The 27718-nt window shown below is 36.9% G+C and overlaps 1 protein-coding gene across 3 annotated transcripts in view; it reads left to right on the plus strand.

Moving 5' to 3' along the window:
* ttll7 (tubulin tyrosine ligase-like family, member 7) overlaps positions 1–27718 on the plus strand; it is an 88093-nt gene that overhangs the window by 44346 nt on the left and 16029 nt on the right. For 2 of the 3 annotated variants that reach the window (XM_024279040.2, XM_024279041.2), the window contains exons 12-20: positions 837–910; positions 4899–5034; positions 8934–9020; positions 11791–12013; positions 13842–14137; positions 16821–16955; positions 19859–19939; positions 23364–23524; positions 26727–26900. In XM_024279040.2, the coding sequence (XP_024134808.1) occupies positions 837–910; positions 4899–5034; positions 8934–9020; positions 11791–12013; positions 13842–14137; positions 16821–16955; positions 19859–19939; positions 23364–23524; positions 26727–26900 (1367 nt within the window). Of the gene's footprint in view, positions 1–836; positions 911–4898; positions 5035–8933; positions 9021–11790; positions 12014–13841; positions 14138–16820; positions 16956–19858; positions 19940–23363; positions 23525–26726; positions 26901–26963; positions 27023–27718 lie in introns of those variants that run through there. The other variant, XM_036211483.1, reaches the window with a different exon arrangement.

Here is a 27718-nt window from a genome sequence, read left to right on the forward strand (position 1 = left end):
TGACCTTAGGCAGAGAAACAAAGTGAGCTGCAACCAAAGTTTTAAAAGTAACCAAAAAAAAGAATGAATATCTGTAGAATTTTATGTAAAATGAATACAATGAATACAAAAATAATCTTGAACTCCTTAAAACATTTTTTAGAACTTGTCGAGCTTTTTCAATTTTCCTAAAGTTGAGTATTTTATGTCCAAATTTACACATTATTTTCTCACACTTAAGTTTTTCCCACCCCTTTTTCCTTTTTAACATATTCTTTATCAAATAAACATGTTCAATTGAACGTGTTTGTTTGTATTTTAAGTTGTGTAATAGCCCAAAACATTTAAAAATTGTTTTCCAAAAATGCATATAAAACAATTTTTGGATTGAAGAATTTGTATCTATACAGTAAAAACTGCAAGGCCTATGCTTAAAAATCCACCACTTTCTTTGATTAGCCTTTGGATAATCACAGCAGTAATTAGTAGAGAACAAATACTCAGAGGTGCTTTTTTTTTTTTTAAAGAAAAAGGGATAAACGTGAACCACCATCATCAGTGAGTGCTGTTTGGCTCAAGTGTGAGATCATGCTAAGGTCTGATGAAGGTGCATATTGTTCATTACTCAATGGTTTTGCTGGCTGCTGGCAGGGGGGTGCCTTCTTCTCTGCTCTATGCTAAATTAGCATACTGAAAACCTCAATTACACCTTTTGTTGGTCTGAAAGCAAGAAATTTAGAGAACTTTTGCTCTTTTGCTCAAATCTGCAGTCTATTATGCCACACTAATTCTTTTCTTTCCCAAAAATGATGTGTTTGTGACCATTTTTGTTTTTTTTACCTGTGTTTTCAATGTAGAAAGAGCAACTCGCTCAGGTTCGCAAGCAGTTTTCCAGGGAGCAACACGAAAAGCAACATCTGGGGAATTACAGGTAAGAAAAATGTAAACAGTTGGGGAGGAGAGGCTCACCCTCCAGCAGATCCACCGACTTCACTTATTTCTATGACCATCTGCAGAATGCTTGGCTCTTGTAAAAACAAATATTGATGCAGAGATATCACGAGCAATACAAGAAAAAGAACCAGAGTTTGTTTTGGGGGATACTCAAAAATCTTTTATCATATTTAGAGACTTTACTTTCTCATGTAAAATTTGTTTGGTAGCTCCAAGATATCTTTTATTGTTCCTACCTCCACTTTTTTACTGATCTGTTAAAACGTGGATGGTGGAAGACACTGAACGTGTAAATGTTTTACTTCATTGATGGAGCAGATTTGCCTCACAGCAGGACTTTGTAACACTGAGTTAAAGCAGTTTATCTTCCCCATTTTCTGGTTTTATTTATTTATTTATTTTTTTATAAGTTCCCGTTCACACTTTGAAAAAAAAGAAGGAAAAAACCCCATGTAGACGTACACAACCTGCTCCCACGCATTTTGCTTTCTCCCCAAGCATGAGTGACTTCTTGACGCGTCACTTGACTGAATGGCTAGTGAAAACGCTGCTCCAGGCCTGCATGAAGTGCTGTCACCTTCTTCCTCTTTCTCGACAGGCTGCCAGACAGTCAATCAGACAGGCTGAGGTCTGTCTGGAAGACACTTAATAAAGACCTCTTAGCATTCAAAGTGTGCCCCGGCACTGCACTGAAGTCTGATTAACACACTGCTTCTCATTAGATAAGTACGAGTAATGAACTCGCAAACCTTTGGCTATTAGATGAAATCTGTATCAAATAGGGCTGGATCAGGACCCTGTTAAACATGGAGGCTCATCTCTCACTTAATGCACAAAATTTAATTAGAATTTTGATAAAACAAGACTATATTTATTCATTTAAATCTTAAAGGGACACGAGTCTGAGGAAATCCACTCAAGGAGTTAATCAAAAATACAAGCTATTCATTAGATGAAACGTTTTAATATGAAAAGTGAAAAAAGCTGAGGTATTGAACTTTTTTCTAAAAGACAAAACAAAGAGTTAAATTCTGTGTTTCAATGCAAAGCAATTTTTGTTTGCAAGAATAGGTAAAAGATTCACCGAGTACATAAACTGTATTTCCTAAACAGAAAAGTGAGCATTGTCTCTGTTGTGAGAGAATGAAGAATTCAAACAGCTGAGCCATGTTATCACAAATAAACACCTGTGGACTAAATTAGCATTAATACTATTAAATACACGCTTTTTACAGTTTTTGAAAAGTTAATTTGCAAGTGTAAATCTGCAATACTTACAAAAAAGAAGCAGTGAGAAGGGGAGTGTAATGCAATAACTCACTCCACCCCTCAAAAATCATCTGCCATGAATAGAGGCGAACAGATATGGCTGAGGATGTAAGCCTCTAAATTAACTCAGGCTTTTAAGATAATGGATTTTAGTAAAAGCACAGCAGTTATGAAAAGAATTCCTGTTGGAGGGCCACAAGGGAAGGCGGTTCAGGGATTTTCTCATCTCACATCCTAAAATTAAGGAGATGTTTGTTTTGAGGTGCACTCAATGGATTTCGGTCAACTTTTGGAATCAGGTCAGAAGTAGAAAGAAAAAAAGAACAGCTACCTTAAAATACGTCTTGTAAGCCAAGTTAAAATGATCGCTGACATGTGACTTGACATGAAAGATTTAATCCTGAATTTGTGATCCGATGTTTTAAATTAGACGAGCAGTGAAACCCATGAGTCATGTGCTGATGAAGGATTTAGGTCTTTCTAAAGACATAGTCATAGTAACATGATTAAGACTAGTAACCTATTATCAATATTAAGATTATATTAATACTTGGTAGGCTAAAAAATTAGATTTTTTTTTGCTTATCATATTTGGTTTTTTGTTTTATTTTATTTTGCTTTCTTCTCTTTTCTTTTTAAAGGGGCAGCTGTATTTAAGCCAAGTTTCTGCTGCCTTTCAAACGTGCGTGTATTTTTGTTGTTGCTATTATTTTTTATACTATCCACAATATGTGCCTTATTGCATGTACTTTACTATTAACATGTTTGAAACTAATTTTAGTAAATAAATAGAATACATTTTGAAAAGATATGTTGATCATACTTGGGTATGTTGCCTTTATCTATATTATTTACTCGCTTTTCTTTAATTTTTTCTGTTTTTAAAGTCAAAATGCATCAACAGAACAAGAGTTCACCTGTCATTACGTGTGTGTATGTTCGGCTATATATAACTTATTAAAAATTACTTTTTAAAGATATGCTATATTCTATAAACCACTTTGTGTTTCTTTAGATTCATACATGTTACCTGTGGGGTTTTAAAAAGTTTTTAAAAGTATTGAATTTATGAATTTGGAAATAGTACCTTAAAAAGCCTTAAAAACGTCTTGAATTTTAATATCTGAGCCTTAAAAAATGTACTGCTTGATTTGTTTCACATGTCTTGTTGAAAAGGAAAAAATTCAACCACAATCATTTTGATTAGATAATGTAAATGAACAGAACCAGTTAATGGACCAATAGGCCAAATGCCCACCGCCCCTTTAAAGGGCCCATACGATGGTTTTCTCAAGTCTTTTAGAGTAAACTATATCCATATATATGATTATATATTACCTTTTGAAGACTAAAGAACCAATTATTTATGAAATAAGAGTTATTTTTGTGTACTATTTTCCTATCCGGAAGTAAAGCGACTCGATCTCACACAAATTTACTGGAGATGGGACACAATTGGAAGGTATATGGTATTGTGCATTTAAAATTAAAGTTATTTGCTGATCACCACTAGCTGAGTAGAGAAAGTGTGTTTGTGTTCGACTGGGGGCAGTTCTGACCGCGCAGATTCTTTCTGGAAGGGGCTGTTCTCACTTTGTGGCATCAGCTTGTAAAAACCCGCTCATTTTCCTGGGTTTGGAGGGACTGGTGTTCAGAGCACAGGTTTACTCAGAAATGCATAAATGGATTAAAATACTTCCTTGGGGTTATTCATGTTGAGAAGTGAACATTATAATACACTTCAAAGCTCAAAAAGTACATTTTGCATGGTATAGGCCCTTTAATAAAAGAAGAAGTGTGCTAAAGGATCATGGAACAGACCACAAATAACATATCTATAACACACAAATAAATAACATACAAATCTAAAATAGGAATACATTAATAAAATAGTGACAAATTGGTCTTCGTTTTTTATTTACAGGGTCTTAAAAAATTAACTTGAAGAAACTTGTAGGAACTCTATAAATAAAGTTTGGCCAAAGTGATGACATGAGGGAGTTATGGGGAAAACCTGTCAGTTTTTTACTCCTTTGCCACTTTTTTGGTCTTGAAATGTGGATTATGTGAATTAGCAAAGAATTTGAACGGTGTACATCTCAATGTAGAGAAAGTGAGCAGAAAGCATCTACATCAATATCATCCGCATTTGAAAGATGGACTAAATGAAGTTTGCTGTTTCCTGATTCAAGGTCTTCCGTAATACTCGTCTTTTTGTATTTTCTATTTGCTTCCTTCTTTTTTTTATCCTTTTCCATTGATCTTATAACTTGCGCTTTGTGTCTATTACTTTTAACCTTTTGACTGAAATATTTCCATCTGTCACGTGTTCTGCTTGCTCTTTTTTCTGTGCATCTATGTCACCTGCTTTTTATTTTTTACACCTCTTTATGTTTCCATATACCCTTCCTTTTTTAACTTTCCTTTTTTCCAATTTTTAAAAATATTTTTCCAATCTCTTTTCTTGAAATTCTGGTTATTCTAAACTTTACACCTCCTTTGTTCAAACCTCAATCCTTCCCTTCGGTGTTCATGGGAAACCCAAACCTTTTGTTTCTTTTTACTTACATGTATTACCTCACTCTTGTATTTGCCTTCTCCCCACATCGATAACCCTTCTTCTTTGACTCTCCCTTGTCCCTTTTCACTTTTCCTGCCTCTCTCTCGCTCTTTTTCTCTGTCTCTGTGGTCTACAGACGTATTTACCCCCCAGACGACAAGCTGCTGTTGGAAAAGTATGAAAGCCTGCTCTCGGCCGCCTTTCAGACCTTCCTCGCTGGGCGAGCAGCCTCACTTCAAAAGGAAATGAATAATCCTCTGAAACGAATGAAGGCACGTACGTCAATGGCAGATTGTCACGGACACACACCCACGCACAGCATAGAAACCTGAAGAGACACACCTGAACATATACACACAGTATGCAGACACTTGTGGACAATATAAAGGAAACACACACACACATTTCTATTAAAATTCTGCCCACAGAGACGAATAAAGATGCGCAAATAATGGGGAAAATGTGTTGCAGTCCTTGGTTTTTTGTTAGACCATTTGACAATACGTCCTTTTTCTTCTCTTTACGTGCTTTGCGTTTCTGCAGCCATTTGCATTGTCCCTTCACAAAATTTTCACCACTGTACAGTTTTTAAGCAAAAATCACCTCCAATGCAACAAAATAAAAGCAACATCACATCCTAACTCTTCCTATTCTTATCTGAGTAAACATACAAGAAATGAATAAATTCATTTAGCATAATGAGGAGGAGATTGCTACCTTTTCTTATTAGCGTTGTGTGGATTGCTTTTGAAATGGTTATTAAAAAAGCAGAAAAGGTAGTAGCCACCTAAAACGAGCACACTTGTAATCACATAGTCATTTTATTTACTGAAGAAACACACAAATATATCAAAAGAGCTACAGATCTTTTTCAGATTTAGAATTTACCATTAATAATAATAATAATAATAAAAATGGATTAAAAAAAAATACTAACGCAAACAAATGTAGACTTTTCCAATGTGCATCACTGAAAAATATTTAAAAATGTTCTTTATGATTTTTTTTTAATATATATTATTAATAATTTAGCCAACGGAGAGGTATGCCGTTTAAAAGGTTGATGGAGGATCGCTCATCTGTTTCATATCAGATTCTTTGATAGTGAGTGATAGTTTGATAGGAAGAGACATATTTATTTTAAAAAATACAAAAAGGTTTCTTGAGCTCAATATGATAAACATCTTAATAAAAGTAGTATTCTTTTGTTTTAGCAATATTTAAATCAGCTGATGAAACTGATATTAGTTGCTTTTCTTTTTCCTAACTTACACATGACTTTTTCTGATATTTTTTCATGATTAGATTCCTATCTAGTTTGGATTGTATAAGTTTATCAAAGCAGTGCTTAGTTCTTTTTTATTATCTTGTCAGCAAGACGCATGTTTAAAAGATCAATAATGTGTTCAAATTTAGATTCTCAGTTAGTAACTACTCACCTGTAGCTTCAGGTCACGCTCACATGCCAAAACTCATTCTTTACTATAAATTAATACTTGCCAGTATTTACTGTGTAAGATTTAATTTTAACTGAGATCAGTGCTCATCCTTTGACTTGACCTGTACAGCACAGCATGGTAAGTTCCTATTTTGTTCAATACTAAAGATTTTTTTCCAGGGAACATCAACACATCTGTCTGCCAGGTCTGTCAGTGTATCACGAGCACACATGTTTACTGCCTTTGTGTTCTTCTGAGGTTTCTGAATTGAAAAATGTCACGGCCCTGTCATGCTATCATAGAAGTTGAAGCCTGCGCTGAAACTTAAGTGATAACATACTGATTGACTGCAGAACACCCTTCTGATTTCAGCTGCCACGCAGCATACAACTGAGCCGTGGGTTACACTGGTTTCTACAGGGTTTGCATCACCTCTCTCTCAACTTCCATCATAATTATGTTGACAGGAGCATCAGAATGTTGGTGCGTTGCTTTTAGCTTTCTGTTTTCCCACCCTTTCAGCTGCTGTTTTGTCCGCCTTTTTTAAAAATAAATACAGAAAATAACAAAGAAAAAGGTGATCTGAAAAATGCAGCCTCAACAGGCCAGCTTTGTTCTGCCACAACTAGCCTTGACAGCAGTTTAATGTTAACTATTAAGTCGTTTAAATGAGTTGTACAGATCAGCTGAATGTCTGAGTATACCTGAAATGAAGTATTCGGAGGTTGAACGTGAACGATAGTGATTTAAATCTGGAGAAAATGAAGAATGGGCTTTAGTTTTGAAATGCTAACTGACAGAGCTGGTAAATCAGCTCAATTGAAAAGCACTAGTGGAGAATCGGAAGCACTCTTTAAAACAAAAGTATCTAAAAGTAATATCTCTCAAATATGTTCAGCTCTGGGACCTTTTGCAAAAACCTTTGGCCGAATCCGAATTCTTCCCCTACCTCTACATTTAGCCCTCGAAGTGGAGAGTTGTGGAAACATAGTGTCCTCAAAATTGGGCGTCACTCCTACTTGATGATGTCATCAATATTGCTGTCAGCTATGTTAATGAGAGGCTTTTAGCGCTCAGAAATTCATAACAACATTGTTTTTACAGCTTTAAAAAGGTCATGCTACATTTAAATGTAAACCTCAGTGCATCTGAGCAAACCCTTGTGAAAAAATGTGAAGAAGCTGCAGCGATAGGGGAAGAATTTGGATTCAACCTACAACTGCCCTTAAGGGGTAATGCAGGCAAACTTGTAGCTGACCCACATGAAATATCAAGGTCGTAGACCACTCGATGAGTCCGTAGAATAAACATATTCATGCACACTATGGGCATGCTGCGGGCGGCAGGTCATAGTGAACACTCATACAACACACGCCCGCCAGCAACCATGGTCTTATATTGGACATTTAAACAGTTTATATTATTGTTTGAACAGTGAAAACAGTGTTTTTCCAAAATGTTATCTATTGACAAAGCTCATATGTCAGTAAAAAAAGAGTTTTGAATTAGATTGAATTGAAAAGGATTTATTTCAAGCAATCAAGGTGAGAAAAAATGCAAAAACAAGACAAACTGCAGAAGCTTATATCTATGCAAAAATATATAAGATATAGTTTAATAATTAGTCATAAAATTGATTAGACAAAACGCATACATCTACATACATTAGTAAGTAATTCAATTTTTACTCTTAATCATAAAATCTTTTACATATTGTGGATGACACGATGACACTATTAGCTATTAAGATTGTCAAAAGCAGTCAAAATGCTTGAAAGGGAGTGGGGGGGAAACAAACTTATATAATCCCACCCCTGTTTTGCTTTACTTAACTTTTTATTTTTATTTACGTTACTTAATTTATCATTATCCGCTTTTTAACTTCTGATCAGTTATTTGTACTTTCCCAACACAGATTCAGGTAATTAAAAACCTACAAGTAGCTTTAGATCACGTGACAAAGATAAAGCATGTAATAATTATGTAAAACGACATACTATTAAAAAAAAACATCATAACAAATGCCGTTTAATTATCAAAGATATGTTTACATTATTTGGCATTAGAAAAAATATCAGGAATATTTAAGAATAGATTTTAAAATATTGTCAAATGACATATTTGATAACCATCAGGAATAATTTTTAAATCACATTTTTAAATAAGAGTTTAGTGGTTAGGTTTTTATGGATAGTAAGATAAGACCATTTAAATGACCATACTGGCACACAATTGTAGCTAAATACAAAATATTAGATCTGTTTTCAATTAATCTAAAGTCTTTATAATACCCCTTACTAAGTGTATACTTACCAAACATATGCAGTGCCATGAAAGCATACCAACACAGCCAGGAGCCAGAAAACACTTGTTTAGGATCTGGATTTACAACAAAAGCTCGATCCAGTTCTGTTCCAACCATGAAACAACATTAATGACCTCTGCCTGCATTTCAGCTAATGCCAAATGGACAAGGCGTTTGCATGGTGGTGACAGCCATGGTGCTGGCTTTTCTCAATTCTGTCTCAAACTGCTGCCAACAAACAGAGTGTGTTCAGCCAGTGGCTTTTTTTTCTAATTCTCCAGAAAAGATACACAATGTTCAGCAATTTTTGTGTAGCTATATTTCTTTTTTGTTTGACCTTGCATTTTTTTTTGTTATTTCTTCTTAGAGTTTGCCTAAAGTGACTTCCAGTGAAATTGTCTGCATTCTTGTGTGTGTTCATGCATAGGAGGAAGACATACTGGATCTCCTGGAACAATGTGAACTGGATGATGAGAAGCTTATGGGCAAATCCTCCAGGCAACGAGGCCCAAAGGTGGGTAAGAACAGGTGAAGACAGGAACATGTAGGCTCAGCGTGTCTCATGGGACCTCAGAAAAAGCAGTGCCAGTAGGAAAGACGAAGGAAAGAGAAATGCAGAGGGTCAGGGGCCTGAAGCTAACACCCACAGAGAGCTCATTGAAAGTGATTTTAGAAAAATAAAGAGTGCAGTGTAGGTTAGGAAAAAGGGAATCCGAAGGAGCTCTAAAGAAAAGACCTGACTCCCAGAGGGGACATTTGTCAAGCTGTCTGTTTCTTGCCTTGCCAGCCGCCTTCACCTTTCTTTCTGTCCATCAGCTTCTTTTTGTCTCTGTCACATCCCAATGTAGGCCCCTTCAATTTACCATGACAGCACACGACTCCTTCCTTTTCCCACATTCACTCTCGTCCTTTTACCTGTATATTCCTCTCATTACCAGCACATCTGCATCAATCTCCCACTCGGAAAATAAATTGGATGGAACACTCTTACGTTGTGCTCAGAGTTGGGACTTTTTTTATATATACATACATCATGGCTGCAATTTTAGGCCTTAGAGGAAATGAGAACTTGTTCCGACTCAATCATTGTTGTCAAAATTAATTTGAATCCTGTCAATTTTGATATTGTGGAGTTTTCGCAGTGAAAGCAATAAAAAGAAGTTATGAGACCAACAGATTCACCTCTTTGACAACAGGACAACACAGAGCTTAACTGTGCGTTTAAGCGACCATTTCCAATGAAAAGTCTTTGTAAACTCACATTTATAGGCATTTTGGGGTTTCTGCGTTCAATTCTCTTGCATTCAGGCGTTGCTACTCAAGTTTTTAAGTCTGCTCTCTGACTACAGGTACAGAAACCCATGTCCAGCGAGTTCTTGAATGCGCTACACGTGCCCAGTGTTAAAAGGGCCATACCATGAAAAATCTACTTTTTGAGCTTTTAAGTGTATTATACTGTTCACTTCTCACTATAAAGAACCCCAAAGCGGTATTTTGATCTGTTCACGCATTTCTGAGTAATCCTCTAAAAACCTGTGCTTTCAGCAGCAGCCCCTCCCATACCCACGAAAATGAGCGGGTCCTCAAGTGCTGTCACAAAGTGAGACGACCCCCTCCAGGAAGAATCTGCTAGACCCAGACTACACGAATACTTTGTCCGCAAAGCTAGCAGCTTGAGCTAGCGGCGATCCACTAGCTTCCTTCTTCCTTCATTTTTTCGCCGGCTCTAGGATGACATCATGAAGTGGGTGGCACCCTCAAGGAACCGAAAGGCAGTACCTCAGAGATCGAGTCGTTTTACTTCCGGGTATAAAAAGAGTCCGCAAAAATAACTAATGTTTAATATATATGTTGTTTTTTAGTGTTCCAAAGGTAATATATGATCATTTATTTAGATATAGTTTACCCTGGTATGGCCCCTTTACTGTCTCATCGTCTGCCAATAAAATGCGTTTTTGCCACAGCCATTTTGCATCTAATCGCACACGTGTGACACCTATAAACACACAAAAACACAATTATCAGTAAAACAAGCAACGTAGAAGTGAATGACTTTAGATGTGTTACTTTGCCCATCTCAAGTGACCCAAGGTTTTGAGAACATTTTGTTGGTATGTTGGTATTAAGTTAGCAGTCGTGACAGTTGCAGCGATTAGATGGAAAACAGAATTCATGTTGAACAAAAGAAGTTGGTATTTATTAAATGAACTGCTCTTAGAGAAAACACTAAAGACATGGAAACACTTTAATCATCCCCAACACATCTTCTTTCAATATCCCACTTCTTTATGGTGCACTCTATTCCTTACCTCACTATTACTCTTTTACTCCTTAACCTCTCCTGCATCGGATTTTAAAATTTGTACATTATTGCTAATTAATCGTCAGTTTTGCAAGACTTTTAACCCCTCTCAAACATTCAGAGCCATTTTCTCTCACCGTTCACTTCTGCCTTCCTTAGTGTTTTCACTTACTCTTCTCTGCTGCCATACTAATGTTCACCTTGCCCTCCTCTTTATACCTCACCTCATCAATCTGATGTTCCCATCTTTCCTTTATGCTCTTCTTGTGTATTTAATCTCTCTCCTTCTCTGTCATCCTCTATCACCCTGCCACACAACTACCCTAGCGGTGACTGTGTAAGCCCTGTGATCACTTCCTTCCCATTAATTTGTGTGCCCTGACAAGATTGCCTGAGTCGATGGTTGAATAACAGATGTGTAAATGCTTTATTAATGCAGTCTGCGTGTCCCTTGTCAGGATGTGAGATAGACTGACGTAATGAACTTCAGGTTGAAACCGAAGTGTGAATTAATGGCTTGGAGTTGAGCTCACCTAAGTAATTTCACCTTGTTTTATTAGAACTCGACATCAAAATAGTGTTACAGCAGCACTTAATGTTGTCAACAGCATTGTGGAAAGCAAGAGCAAAAGTGTCAAATAAGTTGTCTGACAATAAATTAAGTGTTTCATCCTTGACTTTGAGGTTAATGTATCCATGCAGATGTTATTTTTCAGAATTTTTCAAATATTTATGTAAGTCTTTTAATCTGACACTTGAACGGTTACTCTCAATAAAACGCTTCCTTGTTTTTTCTAAAAAATATGTCTTTTGAATCCTTTATGGAGCAATTTCATTTTATGTAAGGGTGTAAAAAACAATGCAAACTCTGGTTTGAGTTTATGTGTAATAACTTATTTAACATTTCCTGTATTTTTTTCATTTTTGCTCACTTTCTTGTGTGGGAGCCTACAAACACTAAGGCTGTGTATGTCCTCACCAGTCTTTAAGCGCCATGCCAGAATGCAGTCAGACGCCGAGGCGCCAACGACCGGACTACCTGGCTGATTTCACCAGCTGCAGCAGTGTCGACAATTCCTGCTCCTCTTCAGATGAAGAGATGGACGAGAGGAGGAAAACAGAAGGAGGTCGAGAGAAAAGAGGCGAGAAGAAGGTTTCCTATGATCTTGGCGAGAGCAAAGAGAAGAACTTTGTCGAGCGCTCAGGTAAAGTGTGCTACATTTTTGGGTACATTTTTCTTTCAAAGTAAAAGTTTTTCATTCTCAAATTGTTTATTGCCTCTCGTCTAATAGGTTCCTAATTAACAACAACAAAAAAAATGGTAGACATGGAATATGAGATGCCTCAATATTTATTTATTTTTAAATATTTGATTTTATATTCTAAAATATACACATATATATATTTTTATTAGAGTATTATTTAAAAAAACAAGAGTGAACAAAATTACGAATAAACTATGTGAAGTATTGATGTGTAACGTTTGTTTTGTGGTGGCAATCGATAGCAAACTGCAAAGTAAGAATGTCATTGTAAAGGAAAACCTGTTTCCTTATTGTGCAGATGACAATAAACACTTTGAATCCTTGAATATTTCGATGCAGAAACTTGTGTAAAAAGTGTGTTTGTTGTGAACTTATGCAGAGAAAAATAAGTTCCTTAAGTTGTACAGTAAGATTCAGTAAAACATTTATTTTAAAGGCATGTCTTAAGTGTTTATAATTGGCCATAAGTGGTTTCTATTGCATGCAGAAGAGTATTCACATTCCTGCAGAGGACTAGTTGCACGAGACTCGGTGAACAGAAACATGTATTCACTGACCTTATTTTTATTCATAAGAGATGTAATATATTGGAAAATTTGGCTTCGTTTTTATTTAAGCTTAAAAAATACATTTCCTACGAGTTGCGGAATGAAAAATCCTTGTTTGCTAAGTTTGTAGTTAAAGGAATGTCCAGGAACCAAGTGCCTGAGCATGAAGAACCTTCTGAGGCAATAAAAACACTCAAGGAAAGGAGAGTCCCTGAACAGCACAGTTAAGTTGAATAGAAGGTAAAAGTAAAAGCAGCGATGAATGGAAAGAAATTTGATTGAAAGAGAAGCGAAAAGAGCCTTCTTTGTCATGTCCCTAGAAAAGCACCTTGAGTTTGATGTCAGAATGTCCTGTTTTACAGTGACAAGTCTTGAACAGTCCCACAAATTTACATAAGTCGCATACATCGACTCTGTTTAGCTGTTAGAAGTGAGAGAGCCCCTTTATAGAAGAGTCTGTGTACTGGCCTTGAAACAGAAAACGTCTCTGGTTACATTGTGGATCGAAAGCTCCGTTGGTAATGGAGAAAACCTTTGCATGAGCTCATTCTGTTTGCTACAAAAGACAGAACACAAATGTGGAAAACCTAACTTTTGGACAAAGCATCCGAGTATGTGTCTGTGTGCAAATGGGTGCACACAGACACAGCAACCTTGCCAAACCCCTTCTCTATTCTAAGCTACCAAAGAGCAACCACTACTAAGCCCCATAATGCTGTCATTTGGCAATGGCCAAACCTTGGAAGGTTCTGCGGCAGCATGCTCACACATGAACAAACGTATGCATACTTGTGGGCATACTTGATATCAGACACACACTAATACACTGCCTGGTTGATTGTTGGAGCTGAGTCAAGTGTTATGGACTGTCAGTGTGACTTTCTCCTTTATTGTCTTTGTGTGTTTGTTGATGTGTATGTGGGACAGAAAGCTGCTCTTTAATCTGCTCTCAAGCCCTACAGGACTTATGTTAAGTTTCTTGACTTCTCTGAACATGCTGCGGCAGCTAATGACACACACTAGACCACTGGGCCAGTGTGCTACAGTGCAGCTTTGGGAGTTTGGAGGCCACACTTCATCTCCAAAGCCCAGTGCCAGATGGAAAGCAAAGAGCATGGCTTGACAGTGACGGGGACTCTGGGTGGAAATACAAGTAGTTGAAGTGTGACAGTAAGTCATTATACATCATCTTTTTTCCTGTCTCCTCGCTTTCTCTACAGGTCGCATGCACTGGAAACCGTCAGTCAAGCCGTTCAAAAACAACACCGCTCCCTCTGTGTCGCCAACACTTTCTGGTCCAATCAGACGCTCCATTTCCTGCCCCCGCTCGATAGCTTCCCTCTCATCTCCCAGTGAGGTGCGAGCGTTGTCCAGCAGGCCCCCTCCCATGGTCCCCATAGCCACGCCCTTCATCCGACCAGGCTCTGCAATGCTGCGTTCTCATTCACTGAGCCGGAGTGGCTATGCCCCACGGGTACCTCACAGCAACAGCCTGGGGACCATCCACTCCAATATAGTAAACACACACAAACACACCCACACTGTTTTTAAAAGCACCGTTTTGTTTTTGATTAGCCTCAGCTTTTATAATCTTTCTACCCTTGATTTTTTCACCCCTTCCTCTGGGATTGAGAGCACACTCTACCAGTTAACATTTTTACAAACAGTTACACCAATATTATGCAGCCTTGTGGAGAGCAGCGATGAAATATGGAATCCTTGGCTGTATAGTTTTGCTTTCAGTCGGCCTCGTTTATTGTCCTTGCTTAGTCGTTTGTCCTGGCAACCATTGAATTTAAGAATAAAGGAATATATTAAAGCAAAATAAGTAAAATTATATTACACTTGAAAGTGAGTGTACTTTATCATTCCTTGTAAAACAAATTAGATGTGAAATAATCTGCACAAAAAGGAAAACATTTTCAAAATGTTCTCTTTCATTTCTAAAACACATGGTTGAGTTGATAATGTCAACATTAGTTATACTTCAAAAATGCACAAGAATTTCTGTGTAGTTTCTAGTTTTAAAATCTTATTACACTTGATTTAATTTACTAGTAACTTTTCCCTGAGATGTATTTTTACCCTGTTTCTTTGTTGAGTCATTTGATCTCTAAAACATTCTATTTTAATCAATATTTGTAATCAAGACATATTTTTAAGTTAATATAACATTCTAAATTTGTGAACATGAGTGGTAAAATTGACATGTTCAATTTAGGTAATCTGGAAACTTTTATTTTGACAAATGAGGCAAATGCATTTAACAACAGCAGAGCAAAAGTTTAAAAGGGAAACATGTATTTACATATCGTTTTCAGGAGAAATGTATCTTAAAATGTCTACTTCTTATCTGTTTAGAAGTATATATATATATATATTAGGGGTGTTTATTGTTAAGAGTCTGGCGATACGATATATATCGTGATACCATGTCCCGATATGATACGTATCGTTATATGTCCCAAGACAGAACCAGACAATATTTCCCATTTTTTTATATAGTATGACTTAGGAATTATCTGAATATTAATACATTTTTCCCATAAATAAAATTGTAAAAATACATGGTATTAAATATTTAGAACATTGAGCACTGCAACTATATCTCAAAAACAAGTTGCTTTTATCCAAACAAATTTATGGCACTTTTCTATTTTTAATTTAAGAAGTGGAAAACAAAAGTAGGACTACAGGTTTGCTTTTAAATAATAATTAAAAATCGACTTGGCAGTATTTTAAATTGATACAATTATCGCCAAGTAAAATATTGCGATATTTCACTGAATCGATATTTTCTGACACCCCTAATAAATATAACAACTTTAAAAATCGAAAACTTTTTTGAAAAATAAGTGCTTATTTTTACTATTTCTATGACCAAATGCCCAAATATGAGTGTTTATCCGTAGTTTCAATACTTCGTCTTGACTTAAAAGAGAATATCTTACCGAGACAAATTATGCTAGTTCCATTGGAAGATTTTTTCACTTATAACATAACAAAACATATATATATATATATATATATATATATATATATATATATATATATATATATATATTATTTGATATTTTTCACTTGCTTTGAGATGGACATTTTTCCCAGTGCAATTCCAGCTTAATCGCCACATCTCATAGGAAAACTGTAATTTAAAAAAAAAATGATGTTTTACTTCTGAGACAAGCAACAATAGACAGTTCAAATGAAATAACTTTATTTCAGGATTTTACCTAGTCTCACCAACACCATTCATGTTCTTCCTTACAGAATTATAGTGCCATTTTCAACCGCACTTTTCAACTTCCTTCCCAGCAGCAAGATTGAACGATCCCACATCACTTTTGGTGATGTTGCTGCCTTTCAATGATTTCATAATTATGTTTTTTTTTAACGGTAAAAATAGAAACACAGGAAAACAGCAGAATTGTATGGCATGATAAAGTGAAAATGACTCTCTGCATTTCTGATTTACAATAAATACAATACAAGTCAGCATTACAAAAGTAACTGTTATTTCTTCTTGATGTCTTTGTGTTGATTTGTAATCTTAGGAATGCTCTGACATTCCGCCTCAGGCAAAACTTCTTTTCCAGTAAATCCAACAAAACATGGACATTTGTGCTTTTTTTTGACAAAATACAGAGTCCCAATAATGAATATATCTTATGTATATATTTGACAGTGTGCTCCAGGAGAGAATTCAACTTCGTGAGCACTTGGTTGATTCAAATCTGATTCCAAAGTATATCTGATGACATAGAAGTGGAGGGTTTGCATTATCTAAGTCAGAACGTGTGGTTAAATCAGGGTGAACAGGAGGTGGGCTGAACGGCTAAAGTTCTTGATAAATTCGATCGTTCTGTTGTTGATCCCACACAGAAAATAGAAGTGACTGTTCACTATTAATCTGCAGAATGAATGGATTCATAGCAATAATACCACAGTGTGACATAATGTTTGAACTTTAACATTAATTATGAAATACATTTGTTCAGGCATTAATATAGGCAATAATTAAAAAAAGAAAAATGTATGTAGTTTATTTAAAAAAAATCATTTTTATGGATGGTGAAAAACAATGTATTGAGATTTTTTTTTTTTACCTTTTTAACATCAAACAACAGTTAGAGATAAATGTAAATACACGTGACTTGAATACATTCCAGTTTACTTACTTTTACTGCATTCTGCTTTAGGGCGATTCTCTGATTCACTTGAGGAGTAAAGAACAGGAGGCTGATCTGGTGCGTCAGACATTGGCAGCGCTCACCGCCATGCGGATCAGATTTCCAGGGAAAACCGAAGAGGAGGCCGAGGCTGTCCTGGATGAGGTTGGCGCAGACTTTTTACTGGCTGTTGCTTTCGCTAAATGTGTTTTTCATTTACAAAAAAAAGAAAGAATGTAACAGAAAGATAAAGCAAGAAATAACTGCTGTTTGTCAGAGACACTAAAGGCAGCCTGTTGCTTTTCTTTTAAAATAGTCTCTTGGCTATAATAGGTTCTCTTTGACTTTCTTCCCCTGAATTGTAACAAATTAACTCCACTGTTCTTACACAGGCATCACTACCAGTCTGTATCCATACATCTGTTTGGAGACAGTCAATCTTTTTGATTTATTATGAAGATGAACAAATCTCATTCGGAAAATGATTGACTTACAAAAAAAAGTGATATCAAACATTTTGGCTATGTGACCAGAACTTTTTTTTTTTTTTTAGTTTTGTATCATAGAGATATTTTGTGCATCCACACCCAGTAGCCAATCAGAATCTAGTATTCACCTGGACCATGGTATAAGTTAATTTAAAGTGCAGAAACACAATGTTTGTGTCTTTTGTATCGGCATCTTTGTTTCCTTGGAGTGAAACGGCAGACATAAAAGTCTTCAGAGTTCTGCTTATCTTACTTTTGATGCATTTTTGGCACACAACTTATCTGGGTTAACACTTTATAAATGTAAAATTTTAATACCGTAAAAATAAAGGAAACATTTTCTCTCCGACCTGTTTTTGTTGAAAAGCTGCGTGTTGTCATATAATTTACATAGTAAAATATTGCAATTAATTGTGATTAATTGTAACCCAAGAGTGTGATTAATCAGATTATTTTTTTAATCAATTGACATCACTAAAATTAAGATGAAATTGTCGTAAAATAGGAGCAAAATCTTACCGCAGAACAAGATTTGTATGAAGTTAAGATTTTTACATACCTAAAATCAGGCTAAAGTGAGAATTTTTTTTCTAAAAAATAGAGAGTTCTGAGATTTTTTTTTCTTTGAAATAGAAAAGCAACATGGTATCGTGGCTCTAATAACAGCAGTGTGACAGACCATAAAAGCACAGTGTTCATGGACAGTCAAATGTGGACAATGATGGTTAATTTGAGCTGTAGCCTTCTATTTTATAATACATTCATCTTACATTTTATTTATAATCAGTCCATCTTTAACCTAAAGAAAGTAGGGAAATCCAGATCCAAGTACTAATTTAAGTGTTTGCTGACATCCATTGTAAAGTCAGTTAACACTTACATTCATAGTAATTATCTACAATACATTTGTTTAGAGCATTATTATGCATTTGTAATAATTAATTTTACCATTAGAGCAAGCTTCTGGCAGATTACACAGAATTCATCATCATCATCCCATGCAGCACTTTTGTGTGTGTGCACAACATCTGGGTGCGCTGAGGTTATAAAAGACAATTACTTCAACACCTGTACTGTTAACAAACTCTAATGAGAGCGCCATGGAAACAGACTGGTTACTGCACCTGTACTGTCAACTTGTTGCCTTGGGAGAAGAGTGTTTACTTGGCAAAAAGACAACCTCGTTTCCGGGTAGCTGCTTCCTTTGTGTTTTACTTAAAATCTTTTGTTACGCCCAGTAAAGGATGAAATGCATCACATGCATTTTTTTTTTTTTTGCTGTGCCTAAATTGACAGTAATTTGTATAAAACACAATGTGACCACTTAGCATGAAGCTTACTTGGCAATTAGCAGGGAGTGTTGGTGAGGTGCAGTCAACAATTCATCTTTTTTTTTTTTATTCAGGCTCCTGTTGAGAACTGAGTAAAATATGAACTATGTGTTGACTGTATACTTTGCTGCTCCATCTGTGCTTGTTGTGATGCTTGTGTGTGCTTAGGGGATTCGTGTGTGTGTTCTTGGGAGGATGGGTAAGAGTGTTTGTGCTTGTGTACTTGTGGCGATTAAAGGTTCAAACTGCTGCGCTGTGAGGACACATTTAGAGGCAAAGCATCGTTCCTCTAATTCTAAAACTCAAATCTAGCCAGTGACTGTGTTTAAAGTTAGGTTAACAGATAAGGAAGAAGTAGCGACGATTATATTACACGTAGGGGAAAAATCAACGTTTGAAATGATGTAAAACCAACCGAGTGTGCTTTTGTGCATCCTCTGGAGTTTACTCTGGAGCTTCCAGTGGGAGTGCTGTTTGCAAGGGATCTACCCTGGATTGTATCGTGCATTTGCACCAGTGGAAAAGTACAGGCTATGTCAACATGACAACAACAACACTGCCTGTAGACACACAGAATTGTTGCAACTGAAAGTAAGTGCATACAAATAGGAAAAAGTCATAGACAAAGGAGTTTTTCAACTTGGATCCAATGCTTCTATCTGGAGGGTGTATTCTTCATTGTGCAGTTATTCTATCATAAGAAATAGTAGTTTAAGTTAAAAAACAGTTTTTAAAATAACAGAGAATCCAAGCCAGTCATTAGAAGTATGAGGAGATTGTTTTCTTTTTCTAGGTATGGTTTTATGAAAACTGCAAAAAAGACCATTTTTGATGCACTGCAAAAAAATGTCTCACCTTGTTCCTTCAGTCACTTACTACTTTAGGGGAAATTATCCTTTGCAACTAAGTGCATATAGTTTGCAACACTTTCATAGAACAAATATGCAAAAATGATGCAAATTTGATAATCCAGCATAACCTGGTACAGTAAATATTCTGCTCACATAGTTCTTATTTGAGGTCTATGAATGATGACAGCCATGTAAGCACCTTAACCCGAGGGTCGTAGTTAAAACGTTTTTTTTTAGGTATATCAAATAGAATGTGTGTGTGTTTTTTTTAATAAAACACATGACGTAATCTCTGGAGTGTTAATTTGACAATCTACTGTCACTCTCTCTTTTAGGAACATATATGTACTCCACAGATTATTTCTCACTAAATATATCTTACATCATAAATGTTACAGATCCTTGACAACTGGAGATACCATAAACCAAAGGTGGCCTCTTATTGGCTAGTCAAGCTGGACTCAACCAAACAAAGAAAGGTGAGTGTCACAGTGAAACTGCAATGAAATGCTTTTGTTTTGATGGGGCTTTGGGAGCTTTGTTTGAGTAGAATGGAAAGGCTACATCTGCCAATAACAACAGATGAAACCCAACAACCCTTAAGAACTGTTAAAGTCCAGTTCCCCTGAAGAACAGAACCCTCGATATCCTGACCTGGATAACTGAGAATCTCCACAGACACAACTATTAACCATTCTCCCTAATGTCCTAAATGTTTAATTTTATTGGAGAAATTACTGCAGGCAATTTAAAACATTTAAAAGTGTGTCACTATTCTTAATTTTCCATGACAGACATCCAGATCACGCTTTAGGTATCCCAGTCTTAGACCTGACAAAAATAATCAGCACTAGGAGTGATGATTGTCATCGTCAATCACTCAGTTTTTGATTTCTTTACCATTCCTAACACAATGCAGCTTGCCCTGGTATGAGAGAAGCCACAAAATAATAAACTGAATGACTTCATATCTGACTGGATTGTTGACTGTGATGAGCTGTTTGTAATCTAAGATGAGTTAGCACAAAACAAGAAACTTAGGACAAATCTGAATCCTTCCCCTAGATTTACAGCGTCTCCCTAACCCTAAATTTAGCCCTCCAAACGGAGAGTTATGGAAAAATAGTGTCTTCACATTCAGACGACACTCCCACTTGATGACATCATCAATATTCGCTGGTCATCTACAGTAGCACATAGCTGCTGAAGATGCTGAAGATTTTTACTAAAAATAGTGATAAAATTTACTTTAATTGCTGAAACCTATTTGAAAAAATGTTAAATTTGCTAAAAGACTGGAAATTTTGTTAAAGAACTATGAACGAGTACTGAAGTTGACCTAAATTTCTGAAAAATATGTGTAGTATAATTGCTTAAAAACCCGTAATGCATGCCAATTTTGAAAAAGAAATGTTACAGTGTGTTGCTTAAATATTAGCTAAACTCCAAATTAGCCCCAAAAAACTTAATAGATGCTATATTAGCCAAAACAGCTAGCTTGTTCCTTAAATACTAGCTAAACTTCAAAGCAACCTAAAATTCTTCAGTAAACCAAATTGGTCAAAAGCATTAGCCTGTTGCTAAAATATAAGCTAAACTCTACATTAGCCTTAAAAACCCGAGTAGATAACAAATTAGCCAAAAACGTTAGCATATTGCTGAAATATTGGGTACATTTCAAATGTTTTAGAAATTACCATAAAAGATGAAAAGATAGCCAAATGAATATATTAAAAGGTTTGTTGCTAATCTATTTAAAAATTTGAAATTTGAAGACTTTCTTACTCTTTTAATATGGGCAATATTTTACTCAATATTTCAAAAACTATTAGGTTTAATGAAGACACGAACACTTTTTAGAAATCTTGGGAGTACGTTTGTGTGTGACATATCCAAGTAAGAGGTGTTTGGTGATGCTGTGTTTGTTAAAAAAAAAATCTGACTTATTTATTCATGTTTCTCTGCAATCTTACTATCATAAGGTATCGCCATCCTTTGTTAGACTCAGAAAGGAAGCAGAAGGAAGAATGTAAACTGGAATCATTTGTTCACTGTTATATATAGAAAAAATGTAAGAAAAAACTTTGATTATTAAAAAAAAAAAAACTATGAAGTTTAGGAATACTACAAACAAAAGCAGCAATGTCCTGAATAAGCTGAATGTTTTGAAACCAAGATTGCTATAATATAAAAGTGTGATTGAGTTTTTATGTGCAAAAAATGTACAGGAGAATCACTATACAATAACTTAACATTTAAATGTAAACTATTGTGCTCCAGAGGACACTCACGTGCGAAATGGTTTCTCCTCTCTACAGCGTGACATGGAATACGGAGGGTTATCCCTTAAAAAAACTATTTCGGACACCCCTTCCCCCCAAATGCCCCTACAATTTGAGGGGTAGGTAAAAGCTGTAGGAGTAGGGGAAGATTCAACCTTGCTCTTTGCGATCTTAAAGTTAAAGTCCCATCTGTTCTCACACACCTAGGTGTGTAAAAAAAATTTCCACATTTGACACATTTGGTTCCCTTAATGCTGAATGTCAAGCAGGGAGGCATTGGGTACCATTTTTAGTCTTTGGTATGACTCACGACCTTCCAATATCAGGGCAGACGCTCTACCACAAGGCCGCTGAGCTTAAACATGAAGATCAAGATGAAAAAAAAAAAAAAAGATGAGGTTTAAGGTGGACTTTACATACTCCTATATTTTAAATCCAAGTTTGAAGATGGGCCACATTTATCTTTTGGCAGGGGCATAAACTGCCTGCTTTTGCCGTCATCGCCTGTAAACTGTCACCCCTTCAAGAATGGGATGTCGTTAAAAATGGTGAACACGACAAAATGTTATCGCTCCTACCTTTTTTCTTTGAAAACCTTTGAACAACTTTTAAAAAACAAAAATATCACCAAATCAAACTTCAGAGCAAAAAAAAAAAAGACATGCATGAAGATCATTACTGTGTCAGAACAGGAGCCAAAGACACCAAATAGGATGTAAACAAAACAGAAGAAGGGTACCAGACGTGAAATGGCATCCAGAAGGCGTGTCAGTAATGATGTGATCTCTCAGCCGCTGCTTTCTGCTCCACTGTGCTCAGCTGTGTTGTTGGTGATGGTGGTTTGAGCTGATGTTTATTTGGAGTGAAACAGCCTAATGATCAGCAGGCAGAGGTCAGAGGCGTAGCGCCCACCGCTCTGCCTTCTGATTACCATACCAAAACATTTCTATGCGTGTTTACTCGCTTGTCTGTTTGAGTGCATATGCATGTCTTGCTGGCCTTATTGCTGTGGGGAAATCTTACTCTTTACATTGCAAACACACACACACCTACACACAGATGGATGGGCACTTCAGTAATGAGGAGGGAAGAATCAAAGTCAAAGGGGCTCAGCAATGTGCAGGGTGAAATAAAAAAGAAGAGGGAGGAAAAGAAGGCAGTGAGATGGGAGGGAAGGGAAAAAGAGAAAGATGGAAGGCTGGCGCAGGTGTCCGTAGACAGCCCAGGAACTTCTGACACCTCATCTCCAAGACTGACGTTGGTGGAGCAATTAGTCCTCTCCCAGGCTCTCCACTGTCTGCCCCAACACTTTCGTCCTGCCTGTAGTACAGGCTCACACACACAAATGAGACATACAGTGGGCTTTGTGTCTTGAATAAATGCTGAGACACTCATTATACTGTACGTCTGTGATTTTTTTTTTTTTTTTTTATGATAATTGCGTCTGAACTCTTTTACACTTTAATGTACTTTTCTTTGTTAGTGAGCAAATGCATTAGGCTCCATAATCACTTTAAAAAAAGGCATGCAGCATGGGGATATAAAAAAGAAATGTATAATATACATAAATTCTTCATTAATACTTGTCTAATTTTCTCACCTTACTTTTATTGTCTCATAGGTTTTGGATATCGTCCGCACTAATGTCCGCTTAGCTCTGCAGCGGATCTGGAGGGAGCCTGATGTTGAGAGTCTCCACCTCTATCGACTTTTTAACCGCGTTTTCAACAGGCTGCTGTGGAGTCACGGCCAGGGGCTGTGGAACTGCTTCTCCAACACCGGGTAGGGATCTCTGAGCCAGACTGCAGCTGTGTCTTGGTTTAGTTACTAAGCAAATTTAAAGTGAATTTGATAAATAGAAAACAAACATAGCCTGTATGTTTCTATTATCTAGTTTAAATGTAAGAACTGATAAGCTTAGTGCCTTAAAAGAAAAATCTATTACTGGACACTTTGTGTTCATGCACAAACGCTGCTCGCTTTTATTGTATTGATTACGGGAAAGTCAAGCTGCAGGGTAAAGGTTTTTTCCAGCAAATCCCAAGTTTAACAGGCCAGAATTTTTCCTTAATCTCTGTAAGAAAACTTTCTTTTTGTCTCCAAAACATTTTTTTCTGTAATTACAAAAATAAATATCCAAAACTTTTGTTTTTTGAATAAATCAGGACATAAATAATCAAAACCTGTATTAACACATGAACTGATTGCAACCCTTGTGCTATCCTAGGCATGTTTACATTAAAAGTGGGGTCATTTGGACCCTACAATACAGCGCACTGAACTTTTTTTTTTCCCAAGGATTTTTTATCTTCACTGGTGTCTGTGGCAGACTTAAAATTCTGTCCACCTTTGTCATAGGAGGAATCACACATCCATTTAAGGGTGGGGTCATCTAGACCCCATAAGAGAGCATGAGGTATAATCCCGATTCAGAAAATGTAGAGCAACATTCAAGTTTTAGATAGAGCTTCAACTGACAGAAATTTTCACACAATTAAAAAAAAATCTATTTGTATGGCTCAAAAAACAACAACTATTAATAAAAACAACAGATAATAACATAAAAACTTGGGATGTCGCACTTGATCCAGGTTGGTTCCTACGTTTTATTTTATTCACCCTTTTCCAATCTTTTGTCACTTAATAGAGCACTTCTCTAAAGTAACTTGAACGATTTAGTAAAATAGTGCAGCAACTAATTACAAGAAAATGTTAAGTAAGGGATAATGCCCTTCAAAGTGTGCATTATCAAAAATTAACGCACGCCATGGAACTTCGAAGCTCCCACAAAGTGTGTTAATTTTTTATAATTCACACTTTGAGGGCATTATCTCACCTATACTATGGTCACTTAATAAATATTTAATCGATTGTTAGTACTTTATTCCTGTCATTTTTTCTGTTTAGATCACCTTTCCACAAAAAAATGGACTATTTAGTCCCTGGTGCAGCATGTGGTCACGGTATCAAAACGCAGCGACCACGACTGCAGCGGCAAAGGAAAGCGATATAAATCGTTATCCATCCATCCATTTTCTTGACCGCTTTGTCCCTTTCGGGGTTGCGGTGGTGCCGGAGCCTAACCCCGCTGCTGATGGGCGATGGTAGGGTTCACCCTGGACAGGTCGCCAGTCTGTCGCAGGACTAAATCGTTATGATAGGTTAAATAAAACATCAGTTCATGGAGAAAGTTCACCTCTTACACCTTGTTTTGACCAGATAATGAAGCAAAAGTTTGTTTTAAAGAAGCCTGCGAAGTGATGTGACCGGAACTTCTTTTTTAGGTGTGCATTATCAATGCGGATTATCACTTTTTAATCAACACCCAGTGGCCACTCAGAATTGAATATTCATCCAGACCATAGTATAACCAGTAAAAATAAGTGGTAATTAGTCATGAGCTTGGAAACTGCAGTGTCAATTCATTCAGAACTTTAAGTCTTCTTGATTAATTACGATCCATGTTTATATGAAAAAATCCTTAAAAATTATGTTCTCCAAAAATATTTGTTGTCTAGCACTAAAATAAAACAAATAGCAACAATAATAACACAATAGACACGCTCAAACTCTTTGTTCAATCCATTTTTACGTCTCACCTACTGTGACAAAATAATAGTACGACAATTGTTGCATCTAAACAAAAACTGCCTCATCACCTCAGTGCAGGTGGGATTATGAATGATGACGTGGGGGTGGGGGGCAATCACAAACATCCTCCTTTAATGAGTAGAACGTTGCCTCTAATTCCTTAGAGACAACATAAATAGTAATCACACTTCATGCCTGTGAGCACTGTGTTCATTACATAACAGCGTGTTCTTAAGTCGCGTGTTCGTCAATGTTATTTTTCTGAAAAACAAAACATTTACAGCACGGTGCTCAGTATGTTATGAAGTATTTCTCACTGACAAACCCTTAAAAGTAGAAATTATACCTTCCTGCCATGCACACAATGACTGTACTGTTGCTTTCTTATCTCCTCTGAGATAAAGATATGACCTCCTCTCGTGCCCCCCCTTCCACGTTTTCTTTATAGTTCAGTTGTTCAGTTGCGTGTTCCCCCTGACACAGAGGGCTCAGAGGGAGTAACTCGAGTCGATGCCACAGCTCTCCATTTTTCTCCCGCCGCACTTCCTTGGGAGTCTTAATTGGAGTCAAGCATGGAAGGGAGTGAGCAGGTGACACAGATGAAGTGGTCGATAAGCAGAGAGGGAAACATGGTGAGACGGACGCGGTCGCAGGGAGAGACGGCGTGGAGAGACTGAAACTGAGACATTGTATGAAATGGCAGACTGGGTGGAGGGGTCCTGGCCAGAGGATTAGCCTGCTAAGCTACCCCCAGCATGTTGCGCCCTGCGCAGCCTTTGTCTGATCTCAGCGTGTTCTCTAGCTAGCTTGCTATCCTGTTGTGCAGCCCCCCCTCCCTTTAAAACAGGCTGTGACTCAAACAGATGAAACCATTAGGGGGCCTCGTATAATACAGCGACAGAGAGAGGCGGTGCACCTCGAAATGTATACACCAAACGTGGCCCGAACACACTCACACATCGCTCTGTCTCTTCAATCAAATGGCCCAGCAGCTATCATGAGTGATGAATTCAACGGGCTTTGAAAACGACTTAGGAGGGAGAGAATGGAAACGTGCAGTTTTGAACCCTTTCAGGAGAAGCCTCCCAAGGAGCAAAAAGGGGAAGACATCAAAAGTACCCCCTGGGGTTGTGTGTCTTAGTTGTTAAAGCTCTCTCACAGTCAGGGGTATGTTCAGGATCGTAGAAGGGGTTAACTGTACTTGGATTTGTTTAATCCCTCCTCTGTATGCCTTCCTGCCTGTCTGTGTTTGCAGGGATGTAGGCAAATAAATTTTGCCCGAGTGCGGTGAAAGAACTCGCATACTCGCGTGCATTCATCACACACAAACAGATCATTGTACAATCCGTGTGAAGACGTGATATCATCTGAATGTGTTGCCTTCTATCTGCAGTTCATCGTGGGAGACCATCTTTAGCAAGAGCAGTGAGGTGGCATCACCGCAGGAGCTGCAGTGCTGCCGCCGGCTGGTCCAGCTGTGCCGAGACTGCCTGTTGGTCGTCTACAAGTTTGTGTCTGAGTCCCGCGGCTCTTTGAGTGGACTCAGCCCTGAGTGGGATGACACCAGGTAAGGCGGAAATCGCTCTTTTGAGTAATTAAAAGGTTTTTTACCATTTCTGTTGCATTACAGACTTGAAGAAGATTGAAGAACGCATTTCAGAAGTTTTTGAAGACTATTTATCTTTGGCCTGAAAATTATCTGTTATAAAAAACTTAATCTTATTAAATTAAATTTATTTTATTTAACAAATAAAGCTTCTGCACCACATATCATATTCAAAAACTGCCCCTAAATGAAAATCACTCACAAAGGAAAGTAACCATGAATCGATACAAACATTAGAGTTTCTTTTATTTTTCAAAAACTGCAAAAGGATCCTAGTTAGGGCTGCATGGTATTAGAAAAACTTGGGATGTGCGATTTTAGTGATCAATATTGCAATGATGACATAACTTAACGATACTTGACCATGTGGCAAAACATTTAATTTCCATGTCACTACATCAGTTTTATTTAAAAACTTAAATTATACTCCAAATGATCCACATCTACATAGGAGGCGAGTATCTAACATAAAGGAGGTCCGTCCGATTGGTCAAATGTGAAAAAGGCTCTTTTTAATTTGCTAAATACGTCAAACTGCCATAAGATTGGTTTTGCATGTGTAACCATCTATGGTAACCATTTATTGCAATTTAAATAAATTTGAGATGTTTGGTGCTGGCCTAATTCTTGTGCTGTTTACCAGAGGTCATTGGGATATTATGACATCAGGATGATAGGGGATTCCCATTTAGGTAAGGGATAATGCTCAACGAGGAGTGCATTATCAGAAATTAATGGATGACACAAGCCTGAACAGTTGATTCCCACCATGAAGGGTA

This window comes from Oryzias melastigma, linkage group LG4 (genome assembly GCF_002922805.2).
Source record: "Oryzias melastigma strain HK-1 linkage group LG4, ASM292280v2, whole genome shotgun sequence".
NCBI lineage: Eukaryota > Metazoa > Chordata > Actinopteri > Beloniformes > Adrianichthyidae > Oryzias > Oryzias melastigma.